Source organism: Nyctereutes procyonoides, unplaced genomic scaffold (genome assembly GCF_905146905.1).
Source record: "Nyctereutes procyonoides isolate TBG_1078 unplaced genomic scaffold, NYPRO_anot_genome, whole genome shotgun sequence".
Lineage (NCBI taxonomy): Eukaryota > Metazoa > Chordata > Mammalia > Carnivora > Canidae > Nyctereutes > Nyctereutes procyonoides.
The window spans coordinates 80,305,195-80,321,100 of NW_026575125.1; the positions used below are offsets into that span (position 1 = coordinate 80,305,195).

Here is a 15,906-nt window from a genome sequence, read left to right on the forward strand (position 1 = left end):
TTTCTGGATTGACACTATCCCTTAAGGAAAAGTATTAAATGTCTTTGCAGGAAACCCACTTTGCTATTTTCGTTATGCTTTTTCTCTGAGATTTCTGGTCAGGTGTTGCTGTATAAAAAAAAGATCCCACAATTTAATGGTTTAAATCAACCTTTTTATTTTGTTCAGGATTTTGTGGGTCAGAAATTAAGGCACGATTTGATTGGGTCATTTCTCTTTGATCCACGTGGCACCAACTGGAGTGGTTGGGATGAATGATATACTTCCAGGATGGCTTGATCCCATGACCCTGAGATCCTGACCTGAACCAAAATCAAGAGTCAGATGCTTAACTGATTGAGCACCCCAGGCACCCCAGAGTCTTTTTTTCATAGAATCAGCAGAAGTGTTCACTAAGGTTGCAAAAGTTGAAAACAGATAAAACTTAGTGCCTTCTTCCCAACACTCAATAGTCTTCCAGTTGACATCTTAAAAGTTATCTTTTATCTTTCCAAGGTCAAGGAAAGGTAAAAGTTAATTATTGATATTCTTCAAAGGTGCCAAAGGTGAAATGGGTATGATGGGACCTCCCGGCCCTCCAGGACCTTTGGGAATTCCTGGCAGGAGTGGTATTCCTGGTCTAAAAGGTAATATTCAAAGTTGGCTGGAAGATACATGTAAGGGAGAAAATTAACATTGTTTTATGTTAATACAGAATATTTTTAGTGCTTTAAAATGAGCAATGCTTACTTATATTTTGTTTCTATGTGACATGGCATTTTTCAAGTTTTTATTTAAATTCTAGTTATTTAGCATATAGTGTAACATTGCTTTCAGGAGTAGAATTCAGTGATTTATCTCTTATATGACACGGCATTTAAGTACATTCTATTTTCAATTTGGTGGCATGCATAGTTTGGATACCATGAAATGTGCTAAATGCTCAGCTCAAAATAACAAAACACAGGGATTAAATTTTGATTTTTTTAGTTTCTATAATTGTCAAAGAACCCCAGAAAATAGACGGAGTGTTGAGTGTAAAAATCTGTGTGAGTTCAAGTTACTCATAAACAATAACCATAGTGCATAAGCATTTTGTATGGTCAGTGGCCTACTAAATTATGGAACATGTGAATAATCTTTATATGCATTAATCCTGGAAGGATGAGTCTGATCTGTTGTGTTCTCCCCACACTCATGTTGGTGTTAGGTGATAATGGTTTGCAGGGTCAGCCAGGACCTCCTGGCCCTGCAGGAGAAAAAGGTGGTAAAGGAGAGCCTGGCCTTCCAGGCCCTCCTGGACCAGTGGATCCAGATCTGTTGGGCTCAAAAGGAGAGAAGGGGGACCCTGGCTTACCAGGTGAGTAATGCATTTATTTGTGAATGTGTTAACTGGTATACCTGAAGTTTAATTTTTAATAGCATGAAAAGTGACTTGTAGTGTAGTAGTCACCAACAAAAGGCATTTAGATATATCACATTTTTGGTAATGAATATTTTTAACCTGATTTGTATTGTTTGAGTGATCAGCTTTTTTTTTAAAGATTTTATTTATTTATTCGAGAGAGAGAGAGAGAGAGAGAGAGAGAGAGAGAGAGAGGCAGAGGCACGGGCATAGGGAGAAGCAGGCTCCATGCAGGGAGCCTGACGTGGGACTCCATCCCGGGTCTCCAGGATCAGGCCCTGGGCTGAAGGCAGCGCTAAACTGCTGAGCCACCCGGGCTGCCTGGGAAAGAAGATCTTAAGAGACTGAATAATGTTCACACATTATCTGGGTTTATTCTATCCCCTCCTTCAGCTTTGTTATGAGCTAGATACACTTGTTTCTGTTTCCATTTTTAAAATTTTTTAAAGATTTTATTTACTTATTCATGAGAGACACACAGAGAGAGGCAGAGGCACGGGCATAGGGAGAAGCAGGCTCCATGCAGGGAGCCTGACGTGGGACTCCATCCCGGGTCTCCAGGATCAGGCCCTGGGCTGAAGGCAGCGCTAAACTGCTGAGCCACCTGGCCTGCCCCAAGTGATCTACTTTTATTTATTTTCTTTGTAGTTTAATCAGTCACAAACTATGAACTCTTAAAAAATAGACTTAAGGAAAAAAATAGACTTAAGGTAGTCATCTTCAGGCTTTCTAGAAAGCAATATAGGATGTGGTTGAGAAAAATGGATATATAGCCAGAATCACTTGGAAAACAGATTTCAGTGTTTGGGAAATTTGCTAGTCCTTTAAATTTTTTCCCCTTGAAACCAGATGAGATAACTAGTACATTGTCGCCCTGCAGTGTTATGATATACATATCATGCTTGGCTTTTAAATGCAGTCCATTAGGGGATCCCTGGGTGGCGCAGCGGTTTGGCGCCTGCCTTTGGCCCAGGGCGCGATCCTGGAGACCCGGGATCGAATCCCACGTCGGGCTCCCGGTGCATGGAGCCTGCTTCTCTCTCTGCCTCTCTCTGTGTGTGTGTGTGTGTGTGTGTGTGTGTGTGTGTGTGTGTGACTATCATAAATAAATAAAAATTAAAAAAAAGAGTTTCTTAAAAAAAATGCAGTTCATTATCTTGCTTTAGCAGAATAAACAAGTATTGGACTGTGAACAGCCAAGCTCAGCCCTAGAAGTTGCTGAAAGTAGGTTTAGTGTACAACTGTGTTACTCTAGTTACTTTATTAGAAACAAATAAGAGGGATCCCTGGGTGGTGCAGCGGTTTGGCGCCTGCCTTTGGCCCAGGGTGCGATCCTGGAGACCCGGGATCGAGTCCCACATCAGGCTCCCGGTGCATGGAGCCTGCTTCTCCTCTGCCTCTCTCTCTCTCTCTCTCTCTCTCTCTCTCTCTCTCTCTCTCTGTGACTATCATAAATAAAAAAAAAGATATGAAGTATCACACTGACTTTTTAAATAAAAAGTTCATTTTTCTTTTTATAAAAGTATAACATATAATAAGACATCAGAAAATGCAGATAAGCACAAATTAATAAAGTGCTTATAATCCAATCTATATAGAATAGCCTCTAAAACAACATGGAACTTTAAAGCCAACTATGTTTATCTGCAGCTTATAGTAAAGTTTGTGGATTTTTTGGTGTCATAACCATTAATATTTTCAGTCTATGTGTGCATGTGAGTGTGTGTGGGCATATGTGTGTACAGATATTATGTTTCTCTATGATCAGGACTTGGTAGGATTTTTCTTCAAAAAAGACATTACTGTAGTTTTATATATCATCATAAAAGAGGTAGGGCCACCTAAGTTTTTATTATTGTCAAAATGAGATATCTTTTTTTTTAAGCCACGGTTTTTTTTTTTAATTTTTATTTATGATAGTCACACACACACAGAGGCAGAGACACAGGCAGAGAGAGAAGCAGGCTCCATGCACCGGGAGCCCGACGTGGGATTCAATCCCAGGTCTCCAGGATCGCACCCTAGGCCAAAGGCAGGCGCTAAACCGCTGCGCCACCCAGGGATCCTGAGATATCTTTTTTGAATTACTCCTTACAAGTCTTCTCTTTCAATTATGCCTTCTGTAAAATAGAGGCAATAATCTCTATTATAATTGGACTATTAAAAGTAGTTGTAGAATCTAAGAGATAGCTTAAAGATAATCTGCCCCAATTCCTTTGTTTTACAATGTAAGAAACTGAGGCCCAAAGAGGAAAATGACTTAGTTATTGAGTGCTTTGAATTTCTTAATGGTAGCTAAATAAAAAGTGGAGGGGTTTAACATGTGTCCAGTGCTATTGGTTCATACTACATGAGAATACTACATGAGTTCCTATATTTCATTCACAGTTCAGAATTTGGGTTGCTTGCTTTCCCAATTTATTTTTAAAGGATTAATGATATCAGCCTAACTTGTCTTCCTTATACTCATCTTTGGAAGGTATTCCCGGAGTTTCAGGGCCAAAAGGTTACCAGGGTTTGCCTGGAGACCCAGGGCAACCTGGACTGAGTGGACAACCTGGATTACCAGGACCATCAGGTAGGTATACAGACTACCTGTAGCAATTAAATGGCTGATCCTAAATCCTAAAAAAGTAATTATGTACTTACCATGTGTGATGATGTTTTGGATCTGATCATGACGTATGATGCCAGTATGCTTGGGTAGCTACTGAGATATGGAGCTCTTTTTTTTTAGCAGAAATGTTGCCATTTGGCCCAGCTGTCAACTGACAAGATTTGTAGTATATTTTGCTTTGCTCAGTTTCTTCTTTTTTGTGGGAGTGAGGATATATACAGAATGAGAAGTATATCCAAATAAGATGGTGTGTTTTATTTTCATACATTTCAACATATATAAATGAGACAATTATCTGGTAGGTGCTGAAAAATTTACCTTTTTTTAGTTATTGCTTTCAGACAAGTCAGTCATTAAACCATGTAAAAAATGGCTGCTGATTCTATTTTTTAAAGTTTCTAAGGACTAAAATTTCACAACCTACCTTGGTAGTCTATTTCAGCATTAATCACCCTTAGAGTCAACATGGGTTTTTTTTTCTAATTTCTAATAAAACTCTTGCTGCTTCTTAAGCCATTTTCTTTTAGTTAGGCCCCAAAGGAATAAAGAGCTGGTCTCCATCCTCATAGGAGTCCTTCAGGTCAGTTATTCTGCTCTAGACTCTGTACTACATTGCATTGATATAGCTCCTTCGTATCCTTCACATCTTCTGCATTCTCTTCTCCAAGATGGAATTCAGTGTGAAAGAAAAATGTTTAAGGCAACATGGAGGTCTTTAGGAAATCCCTAGGTACTACCACACAGCTCTAGGAAGAATGTATAAACACAGCAGCCGTGACTGTTGGGGGTGACAGTACAGTATTTCTCCTTCAACCTTTATCTATCCCTGGCCTAATCTACTGGGACTATATCATAACAGGATACCACTTTCCATTTACTGTTTTGATATAATCAGATTTACATGGGAAAACCACTCCTCCATTTTTAAAAGCGGACTCATTTTATCATTTATCTGTGACAAATACAGTAAGGGTAGTTATACACATACAGCAAATAGGACTTCAGGTGATTGGAATTGTTTTAGGGTAAGAAACAAGGTGTCCTGGTAAAATTTTTGCATTTTAAAAACTAATTTGTATTAGGAGACCTCTGTTACCTCTGTTATCTCTGTACCTCTGTTACATAAATGTTTATAATGTCATATGTCCCTAAGAAGATTTCTTAGGTACCTCTTGCCTGCTTTATGCTGAGTTAGATCTGTGGAATTTAATCATATATTAAGATTTGATCCGTCTAATCCCATGCTTTACATTGTAATTATAACCTACGCCAAGAAATCAGGCAACTTCAATATTGTTGACTTGTCTTAATTTAACCAGTTTAACTTTTATAGGTCCCAAAGGTAACCCTGGCCTCCCTGGGAAACCAGGGCTTACAGGACCTCCTGGGCTTAAAGGAAGCATAGGTGATATGGGTTTTCCAGGTAAGTGATGAACATCTCCCAAATATTTAATACTATTAATGGCAGATGGTTCACTATCTTTGTTAACAAAATAGATACTGGTGTTGATAGAATCAAATTGAGACAATAACTAAGGTATACAGTGAATAGAGCTCTCTCATCTCACAAATATTTAAAGTGGGAATTAAGGGACAGAGTTTTAGAAAACTTAAGAGTAAGAATCCACAAACATAAATCTTTTCTTTAGCTGTACCCTTTCACTTAAACTTTCTTGAAAAATAGACTTTTAAATAATCCTAATTGTAAAAGATTATTATATAATTCAGAATTTGCTGAGTTCTTTTTTTAAAAAAACTTTTCCCTTAGTCATAAGCATCATAGATATGCCATGAATAAAGAATATTTTGAAAAAATGCATGTTACATGTTTTCAACAGGTCCTCAGGGTGTGAAAGGGTCTCCTGGACCTCCTGGAGTTCCTGGACAACCTGGCTCCCCAGGATTACCTGGACAAAAAGGTGAAAAAGGTGATCCTGGTGTTTCAGGCATTGGTCTTCCAGGTCTTCCTGGCCCAAAGGTAATTCTACTCCAGGCATGTACCTTAGCACGTGTGTTTTTTTTTTTCAAATACTGTGTTCATTCTTAATTCTTCATTAAACGAACTATACAATGATATGATATATTCTGGAAATTCATTCCTCCCATTTTCTCTTATATTGTAAGGAGATAGGTCTTAGGGTTTATAGCCAATCCAAAAAGGTATGAGGGGGGAAATATTCTGATTTCTTAGCTTTCCCTCTATCTTAATCTCTTGAGTATATTTCAGTAAACTAGAGGTATATTTCTGTGTGGTTCTGGTTTTCTTTTCCCTTCTTAGTGGTGGAATTGTTGATCTATTTCCTAATATTATTAACTAATATGAAAAGACTTATAAACAAAGTAACATGCAATTAATGAAAGTTCAGTAGTATTCCTAACTGTATATCTGAGGTATTCTCTTAAAACAGTTTTACATCTCCCTCTATGCCCCTAGTCAGTGTGAGAATTCTGGTAGTGTTTCTCAATCAATCAGATTTAGAACGTATCTGGGGTACCTAAGTGGTGGCTCAGTAGGTTAAGTGTCTGCCTTCAGCTCAGGTCATGATCCTGGGGTCTTGGATAGAGCCCTGCAGACTCCCTGTATGTTTCTCCCTCTTGTTCTGCCACTGCCTCTGCTTATGCTCTCTCTCTCTCTCTCTCTCTCTCTCTCTCTCTTTCTCTCTCAAATACATGAATAAATAAAATATTTTTAAATTTAGACTGTATCTTAGAATCATTAAACTCAACAAATATTTGATAGCTGCTTAATTCCATGTAAAAAGGTAACAAGTCCTACTGATTTGTGGAAGTAATTTTTAACTAGCAGAGATGCATCCATTGCCTATTATATATGTTGCAAATATTTTCTCTTAGTCAATCATTTGTCTTATAATATTGTTTTTAATCATTCAGTCAGACCACAAAACTAGGAAGTATTAGAAAAAGTATAGTGTTACTAACCTTCCATGGAATTAATGAAAATTCACACTGAGGGATCCCTGGGTGGCTCAGTGGTTTAGCGCCTGCCTTTGGCCCAGGGCGCAATCCTGGAGTCCCGGAATCGAGTCCCAAGTCAGGCTCCCGGCATGGAGCCCGCATCTCCCTCCTCCTGTGTCTCTGCCTCTCTCTCTCTCTCTATCATAAATAAATAAATAAATCTTTTTAAAAAAAAGAAAATTCACACTGAGATAAGAATGTACTGAATAATGTGTTTTTTTCCTTTTAAGCTGCCCTTTTTTAATTTTTGAAAAATTTTTATTTTAGTTTTAATTCTAGTATAATTAACATACAAGGTTATACTAGTTTCAGGTGTACAATATAGTGATTCAGCACTTTTATACCATACTCAGTATTCACAGGAAGTGCACCCCTTAATCCCCATAATTTATTTAACCCATCCCTCCACCCACCTTCCCTCTAGTAATCATCAGGATGTTCACTATCATTGAGTCTGTTCTTGCTTTATCTCTTTTTTCTTGTTCAACGATTTCACTCATGTGAAATTTGAATAATGTTTTAAAGGTAATTTCTTTTTAATAATATACAAAAAACTTTTGTTTGTGTAGTCAATCAACTTATTGTAAGAGATAATCAAGAGAAATTTCTGCTTTATTAACTTCAAATTAACAGTGTAAAGTCTATTGACATGATGTTGAATATTTTCTGTTCTATTGAAATCTTACCAGTAATAACATGGCTACATTAAAAAAATGATAATATAGACATATCAAGGGTAAAAGTGAAAATCTCTTTCATAACATATCTTCTTTATTCCATTCCCTTCTCTATAGAGATCCACTGATAATGGTGTGTAAATTTGAATCCTTTGCCTTACATATTTTTATGTACATATACAAAATTTGGGGTTTTCTACATATATTGTATTTGTGTAGAATCATAGAATACACACTATTCTGTATTTGCTTTATCACATATCTTTAAATCTTTCTTTTTAAATATATCTTAGACAATTTTCTTTGTCACTGTACATTATTTTTAATAGTTGCATGACATTGTGTTGTTGCAAATAATATCATAATGAATATTCTTAGACACATACCTAGACACATGTTTAATTATTTATACTGTATAGATTCTTAAACGTTAAATATCCAGGTCAAAAGATAAATACATTTAGATTCTTGTCTTTCAAAGTTTTTATATTAATAGTAACCAAGAAACTTGATTTTAAAAAACAACCATTATGAAACAATGTAAAATGAGAATTCTTCTTTCCACATATTTACATACCTTAAATTCATATTTCTTCCCCAAGATAACCATTTTTAGTAGTCATCCACAAAAGACATTTTATGTGTATATAAACATGAATATATGATAGATATTTCATCAATTTTAAGACTTAATTGTTTACATTCAAAATCTCTCATATTGAGGTGCATCTTACAACTATAATTGGAAGCATTTTTCCTCAGTTCCTGATTCATGAAATGATGCTGCATCTTCCAAATATAGGTATCTTTTGTTTTTATTTACATACATAAAACCATACTATATATCTGGTCTGGACCTAGCTATCATAACTTAGTAAGTCTTAGCAAATTTTCTTTATCAGCCCATAAATAAATGCCTCATTCATTTTCATAATTATATAGTATTTTGTATATGGGTTAACCATAAATAGTTTAACCAATTATGAACACTGAGTTGTTTCTATATTTTCATGATTACAAATATATGTTGCTCTGAAGATTCTTACCCATATCTTACATATATATCTTAAGATTACTTGGTAAATATTGCCATAGAATCAATTCTGAGTAGAGTTGCTGGAACCCATCATATTATATGCCTTTTTAATATTGATTATCACAAATTTTTCTCTTAAATATCTCTACTATTTTATACTATATTGATCAGTGTAAGAAATTTTCTATTTTTTTATTTTTACAAATGTTGAGTATTATTAGTCATTTTAATTTTGTCAGTCTAGTGGGTGAAAAGCAGAGTATCATTGTTTAATTTTGAATTTTCCTAATTATGAATGAGATTTCTTATGCTTATATCTCCTCTACAAATTATCTATTCACACCCTTGCCTCATTTTCAGGAGGGGATTTGGTTGTGTATTTCCTGTTGATTTATGGAAGTACTTCACAAAGATGCATCCGCTGCCTATTTATATATCTTGCAAATATTTTCTCCCAGTCATTTGTTTGTCATAGAACCCTGTTTACTGTGCATTTATCATGTAAAGTATAAAATTTTTACACAGGCAAATGTTATTTATTCATTTATTTAAAACATACCTAATGAGGCAAATGTTATTTATTCATTCATTTAAAACATACCTAATGAGCGTGTGATGCTAGGTACTGTTTTAAGTGCTGGAGATGGAAAATGAATGAAACAAACTCATTGCTTGTGTGGATCTTGCATCTAGTCAATAAACAAAATAAATACATTTATGGTGTGTTAGAAGGTATGGCAAAAGTTAAGTGAGGCTTGGGGATAGGAATTGCTGAGAATTGCTGTATTTTGAAATAGAGTAATAAGTGAAAGCTGTTCTGATAACAGTTGATCTCACATGCATTGAGGGAATGAATCATTCAAACACTCTGAGATAAGAGCATAAAGACATGTCTGAAGAACATGAAGGTGGCTAGTGTGGATTTAACAGAGTGAGTGAGGTGAAACTAAGAAAAAGATGAGATCAGATTGGTAACAGAAGATAAATTATCTAGAGCCTTGTAGATCATAGTTAAGGATTTTATACCTGAGTGAAATGGGGAGTGACTGGATGGAGTAACATGATTGTACTGAAATTTAAAAATATATCATAGCTCAGGATGCCTGAGTCGCTCAGCTGTTGAGTGTCTGCCTTTGGCTTAGGGCATGATCCTGGAGTCCCCAGATCAAGTCCCACATCCAGCTTCCTGCATGGAGCCTGCTTCTCCCTCTGCCTATGTCTCTGCCTCTCTCTGTGTCTCTCATGAATAAATAAATAATATCTTTTAAAAATGTTAATAATCAAAAATAAAAAAATATATATCATAGCTCCTATTTTGGAAGTAGATCATAAAGGAGTAAGGATGAAAAGAGTGAGACCACTTATGATACTATTTAAATAATACAGACCAGAGATCTTTTTGGCGTGGTTCAGGGTGGTAGCAGTGGAAGTGATAAGAAACATTCAGAATCTGAATATATTTTCCAGGTCAAGCCAGAAAATTTGCTTATGGAATATTAGAGGAGAGATATCATGGACTATGAAAGGAAAGATATCATGGATGACTCTTAAGTTTTTATTCTGAGCAAGTGGGAAAATAGAGTTGCTACATACTGAGATAAGAGAGATTTGGGGAAGCAGATTTGGTGGGAAAGATCAGGAGCATAATTTTCTGATTGTTATAAAAATTTCTATATCCTAATATTATAAAAATAGACGCATATTTTCTTCCAGTACTTTCATGATTTTGTTCCGTGTATTTACATATTTAATCCATTGGCTTTTTCTCTATATTATGTGAGGTGAGGGAATATCTTAATGTTTTTAAAATAAATATCCAGGTAACCCAACCCCATTTGTTATAGATTCCATCCTTTACTCATTGATTTGAAATTCCATTTAAATTTTTTTTCTAAATTTTTTCATAGATATTTTTTCTGGACTGAACAAATGTTAACATTTATATAATGGAACTAAATTACCATAGGTCGTATCTGAATTTATAAAATCTTTTTTTTAATTTTTATTTATTTATGATAGTCAGATTGAGAGAGAGAGAGAGAGAGGCAGAGACACAGGTGGAGGGAAAAGCAGGCTCCATGCACCGGGAGCCCGACGTGGGATTCGATCCTGGGTCTCCAGGATCGTGCCCTGGGCCAAAGGCAGGCGCTAAACCGCTGCGCCACCCAGGGATCCCCCTTTTTTTTAAATCTTTTTTTTAAAATTTTTATTTATTTATGATAGTCAGAGAGAGAGAGAGAGAGGCAGAGACACAGGTGGAGGGAGAACGTATCTGAATTTATAATGAAGGTCTACAGAAAAAAACATGTTTTGATTAGCAAATATTCACAGTATATTCAACGCTTCAAGCAAGAAGCTGACTTAGTTTCTTTCTCTGTGCAGCCTTCAAGTATATTTCAGTAAACAAATTCTACACTGAACTTAGATATTAACAAAGCTAATAAAACAAAGAAGTCATGTATTTGAAGTAGTCTGTTGTTTCTTTCAGATGGTATTGTTTTGTCATATAATGGTGACACATTGAAAAAAGAAGATTTTATAGTTCAGTTCTACTAGGCACAGGCAGTCCTTACTTTGCACAGTTCTGATATGCACAAATTTATTACCACAACTTAGTTATATAACATTAGTCCACAACAACATAGTTCAAACTAAAGTTACCATGACATATTAGCTCTTCAATTCATAAATCAATATATAAATAACAGTTGAATATCATGATCAGTGAATGGTTATTTCACTTCTTTCAAATTCTGTCAGTGATTAGTCACTGTGAATTTATTATTCCCTTAATGCCCTAATAGCAAAGCATGTGGTTGTATTGCATCTGTCTCTCACTGATAAACCACTATGAAATTTTAAAAATATGGGTACTTAAAAGAGAAAATTAACCAATAGAGATAAAAGTGCAGCAAAAATGGGAAGTGATAACACCGGAAATGACATTAAAATCTAATAGAAATAGGATTACAGAGAAAATAGCGAGCCATAGGAATGTTGATATTGCTACCATTGAGAGACTTTAGAGATGCAGACAAGGAAGTTAGTGAAAGCAGACTTAGCAATATATGACTTTTCTCTATACATATATAACCTACATGAAGAGAGATTTTAAAGTTGTGGGAAAAACTCTTAAACGTCATGGAACAATCGTACTTTTCTTATTAATTATTAAGATCCCTTTTACGTGGTTTAGTTTGCATCTTAATTATTATAGTTCCATATGATTGTGCAAAGTGAGACTTCCTATATTAAAAAGAGAGTAGAATTAAAGATTCAGGGGACATAACACTATGATTGGGGGATGTCAAGCATAAGAAAAAAATTCTATAACTAGTGAGTTGTTAAGAATAGTGGTGGGGCAGTCCAAGATTATAGCATAGGAAGATCCTGAACATACCTCTTTCTGTAGACACAGCAAATCTGTAGCTACATAGGGAGCAATTAATTCCCTCTGAAAAACACCGGAAAACTAACTGAACAGCTTCCTTCACAGCAAGTGGTAAAAGGGCCACATCAACAGGTAGCAGAGGCAGAGATAGTCTCATTCAAAATCCCACCCCTGCTATGGTGACTTACAATCAGAAGGGATCTTATGAATCTGGACCTTCTCACTGAGGAGTTAGAGGTTCATGCCCCATATCAAGCACCCTAACCTCTGAGACTTGCAACAGAAAGACAATCCTCCAAAACATCTAGGTTTGAAAACCAAAGGGGCTTACATCCAAGGGACTGTGAAGAACTGAGATACATTTCTTGAAGGGTTTCCATGCAGACTCATCCACCTCAGAAAACTCATCCACCTCAGAAAACAGTGCAAAAGCAGCAATTTGAAAAGTGCCAGCATTATATGTGAAAGAGATTCATTTGCTAATATTAAAGCATCTACCAGAGGGGCAGGAGTATTTTAGAATTCTCTTTAAGTTTGGAAGTGCTGACAGGCATGACTTTTGTACTCTCCCTCTCCCTTGATAGTGCTGGCAAGTGTGACCAGCCCTGCACTCTCCCATTGCCCCACTAAAGATGGCAGGCAAGCACCAGCCCTAGATTCTCCTGCAGCCATGTAGAAGAGGAATATACCAGTTCTGTGCTCTCCAGTGGTCCCTGCAAAAGCCAGCAGGTGCACGTAGTCCTTACTGGGGTCACTCTGTAACCATCTGGCTCTGGTGGCCAGGGGACTCATATTCCTAAATACCACAAGATTGTAACAATCAGAGACACAGTTCTTGGCATGCTACCAACCCCCAGAGCACTATGCAGACAATGGACTGAAACAAATCCCCAGTCTGCGAAAAAGGCCTGTTTTTTGTCTTGGAGCTTCAGTCTGAGGGGTAGACTTAAAGTTTGGCATACATGTAGAGGCTACATGGGTACTCTCAGGGAATGCAGGCTGGAGGATGCCATCTTTGTATTCCTCCTCAGCCTTGATACAGCCTGCTGGTACCTCCCAAAAAGGACCTGATACATTTTTTTGAACCCCTAATTTTCGCAACACCCCCAGATCCACTTAGTCTACAGGCCAGTAGGGTTTACTATTGTGGTACCACAGGAGTTTATATTAATTTGCATACTTTTAAACTGCTGCCTAAGGATGTGTCTTCCAATCAGCCTGAGAGTAGGTGCTGACTGAGATTCCTCTCTTTAGAACACTGACAGGTATTGGCACACCTTCAACAGCTGAGACTAAGAAGAATAAATTAGGCTGCTTAAATAATTACAAAGGTTTGAGAGACAAGGAACTAGGTCTTAGGTTGATGGATAAGTTATATCTTTTACACAAGGCTACTCCTTCAAGACTGGGGGAAGTAGCTGTTTTGCTGAGGAATACAATAACTGAGTGGAAAAATAAACAGGAAAGGTTGAAAAGGAGGCTACATGAAGCAGAAGAAAGTGATCTAGAGGACAAGAGTGGAACTCACCCAAACAGAAAATCAAAAAGGAAAAATTTAAAAGTAAAGATAGCTTAAGGAACCTATGAGATAACATAAATCTCAATACTTTAATTATAGTGGCTCCCAGAAGGAAAAGAGAGAGATAAAGGAGAAGGAAACATATTTAAAGAAATAATGGCTGAAAACCTCCCTAATCTAAGAAGGAAGCATTCAGATCAAGAAAGGCCATAAGGGCCCAAGTAAGATGAACCCAAAAAGATCAACACTAAGACATGATATAAGTAAACTGTCCAAAGATAGACTCTTAAAAGCAGCAAGAGAAAAACCCATTGTTTTGTACAAGGGAACTCTAATGAAACTGTAAGCAGATTTTTCAGCAGAAATTTTGTAGGCCAGACACAGTGGGGCAATATATTCAAAATTCTGAAAGAAAGAAACTTCTAAGCAAGAATACCCTCCCCAGCAAGGTTATCATTCAGGGTTGATGGAGAAAGACTTTTACAGACAATCAAAAGCTAAAAGAGCTCATTACCACCAAACTGGCCTAACAGGAAACATTATAAAGGGACTTCTTTAAGCTGAAAAGAAAGTGCATTAGTTAGTGACAAAGAAACATGAGTGTTTAAATCTTAAAGGTAAAAGTAAATATATAGTAAAGGTAGTGGATTAATAATTTATAAATCTAGTGTGAAAGTTCAAAGACAATAGAACTAAAAGTAACTCAAACTACAATTATCAGTTAAGGGATGGACAAAATGAGATGTAAAATGTAACATCAAAAATATAAAATGAGAGGGGAGCAAAAAATGTAGAATTTTCTAATGTGTTCAAAGGTCAGTTGCTATCAACTTAAAATACATTTTAATATATCTAGACTGTTATCTGCGAGCCTCTTGGTAGCCACAAAGCAAAAACCTATAGTATAGACACAAAAGATAGTAAAAAAGAATATAGTAACTCTAAAGAAAGTTATTAAACCACAATATAAGAGAGCAAGAAAAGAAGAAAGAACAGACAGGAACCACAAGACAGCCAAAAAACAATTAACAAAAGGACAATAGGTACATACCTATCAATAATTACTTTTTAAGTGTAAATGGACTAAATTCTTCAGTCAAAAGACATTGCATGACTTACTAGATTTTTAGAAAGACAAGTTATAGGCTTGTTATAGGCTGTGGGCTACCTAAAAGAAACTCATTTCAGGTATAAGGACACACACAGACTTAAAGTAAAGGGCTGGGAAAAGATTTTCCACACAAATGAAAACCAAAAGAAAGCTGGGGTAGCAATACTTGTGTCATGCAAAATAGTCTTTAAGACACAGTATTTTAAAAAAATTTATTCATGAGAGAGAGAGAGAGGCACAGACAGAGGCAGAGGGAGAAGCAGGCTCCATGCAGGGAGGGTCACCAGGATCACACCCTGGGCTGAAGGTGGCGCTAAACCACTGAGCCACCTGGGCTGCCCAAGATAAAGACAGTATGAAAAGACAGGGGTGTGGGCAGCCCCGGTGGCGCAGCAGTTTGGCGCCGCCTGCAGCCTGGGGTGTGATCCTGGAGACCCGGGATCAAGTCCCACATCGGGCTACCTGCATGGAACCTGTTTCTCCCTCTCCCTGTGTCTCTGCCTCTCTCTGTGTGTCTATGAATAAATAAATAAAATCTTTAAAAAATGAAAAATAAAAAAATAAAAGACAGGGGTGTTACATAGTGATAAAGGGATCGATCTAACAAGAGGATAACATTTCTAAATATTAATGCACCCAACATAGAATCGCCTAAATAAATAAAGCAAATATTAACAAACCTAAAGGGAGAAATTGACATCAATACAATAATGGTAGGGGATTTTAATATCCCACTTACATCAATGGATAGGTCATCCAGACAGAAAATCAATAAAGAAACATCTACCTTAAATGACACATTAGACTAGATGAACCTAATGTATACAGAACTTTCCATCCAAAAGCAGTGGAATACAGTCTTCTCAAATCCACATAGAACATTCTCCAGGATAGTTCACATGTTGGGCCTCAAACCAAGTCTCAGTAAGTTTAAGAAGATTAAAATCATATCAAACATCTTTTTCTGACCACAGTGGCATGAAACTAAAAATCAACTACAAGGAGAAACTAAAAACAAAACACAAATATGGGAGATTAAACAACATGCTACTGAACAATCAGTGGGCCAATGAAGAAATCAAAGGAGAAAGTAAAAATTAGCTTGAGAAGAATGAAAATTGAAATACAATTTGCCAAAATCTATGGTATGAAGCAAAAGCTGTTCTAAAAGGGAACTTTGTAATGATATAGGCCT

At 36.4% G+C, this 15,906-nt stretch overlaps 1 protein-coding gene across 1 annotated transcript in view; it reads left to right on the forward strand.

Annotated features, from left to right (window-relative positions):
* The window catches only part of COL4A5 (collagen type IV alpha 5 chain), a 284,616-nt gene that overhangs the window by 228,401 nt on the left and 40,309 nt on the right, over positions 1–15,906 (forward strand). Inside the window, exons 32-36 of the mRNA XM_055337689.1 lie at positions 537–626; positions 1,190–1,339; positions 3,864–3,962; positions 5,335–5,424; positions 5,840–5,979. Of these exons, the coding sequence (XP_055193664.1) occupies positions 537–626; positions 1,190–1,339; positions 3,864–3,962; positions 5,335–5,424; positions 5,840–5,979 (569 nt within the window). The remainder of the gene's footprint in view (positions 1–536; positions 627–1,189; positions 1,340–3,863; positions 3,963–5,334; positions 5,425–5,839; positions 5,980–15,906) is intronic.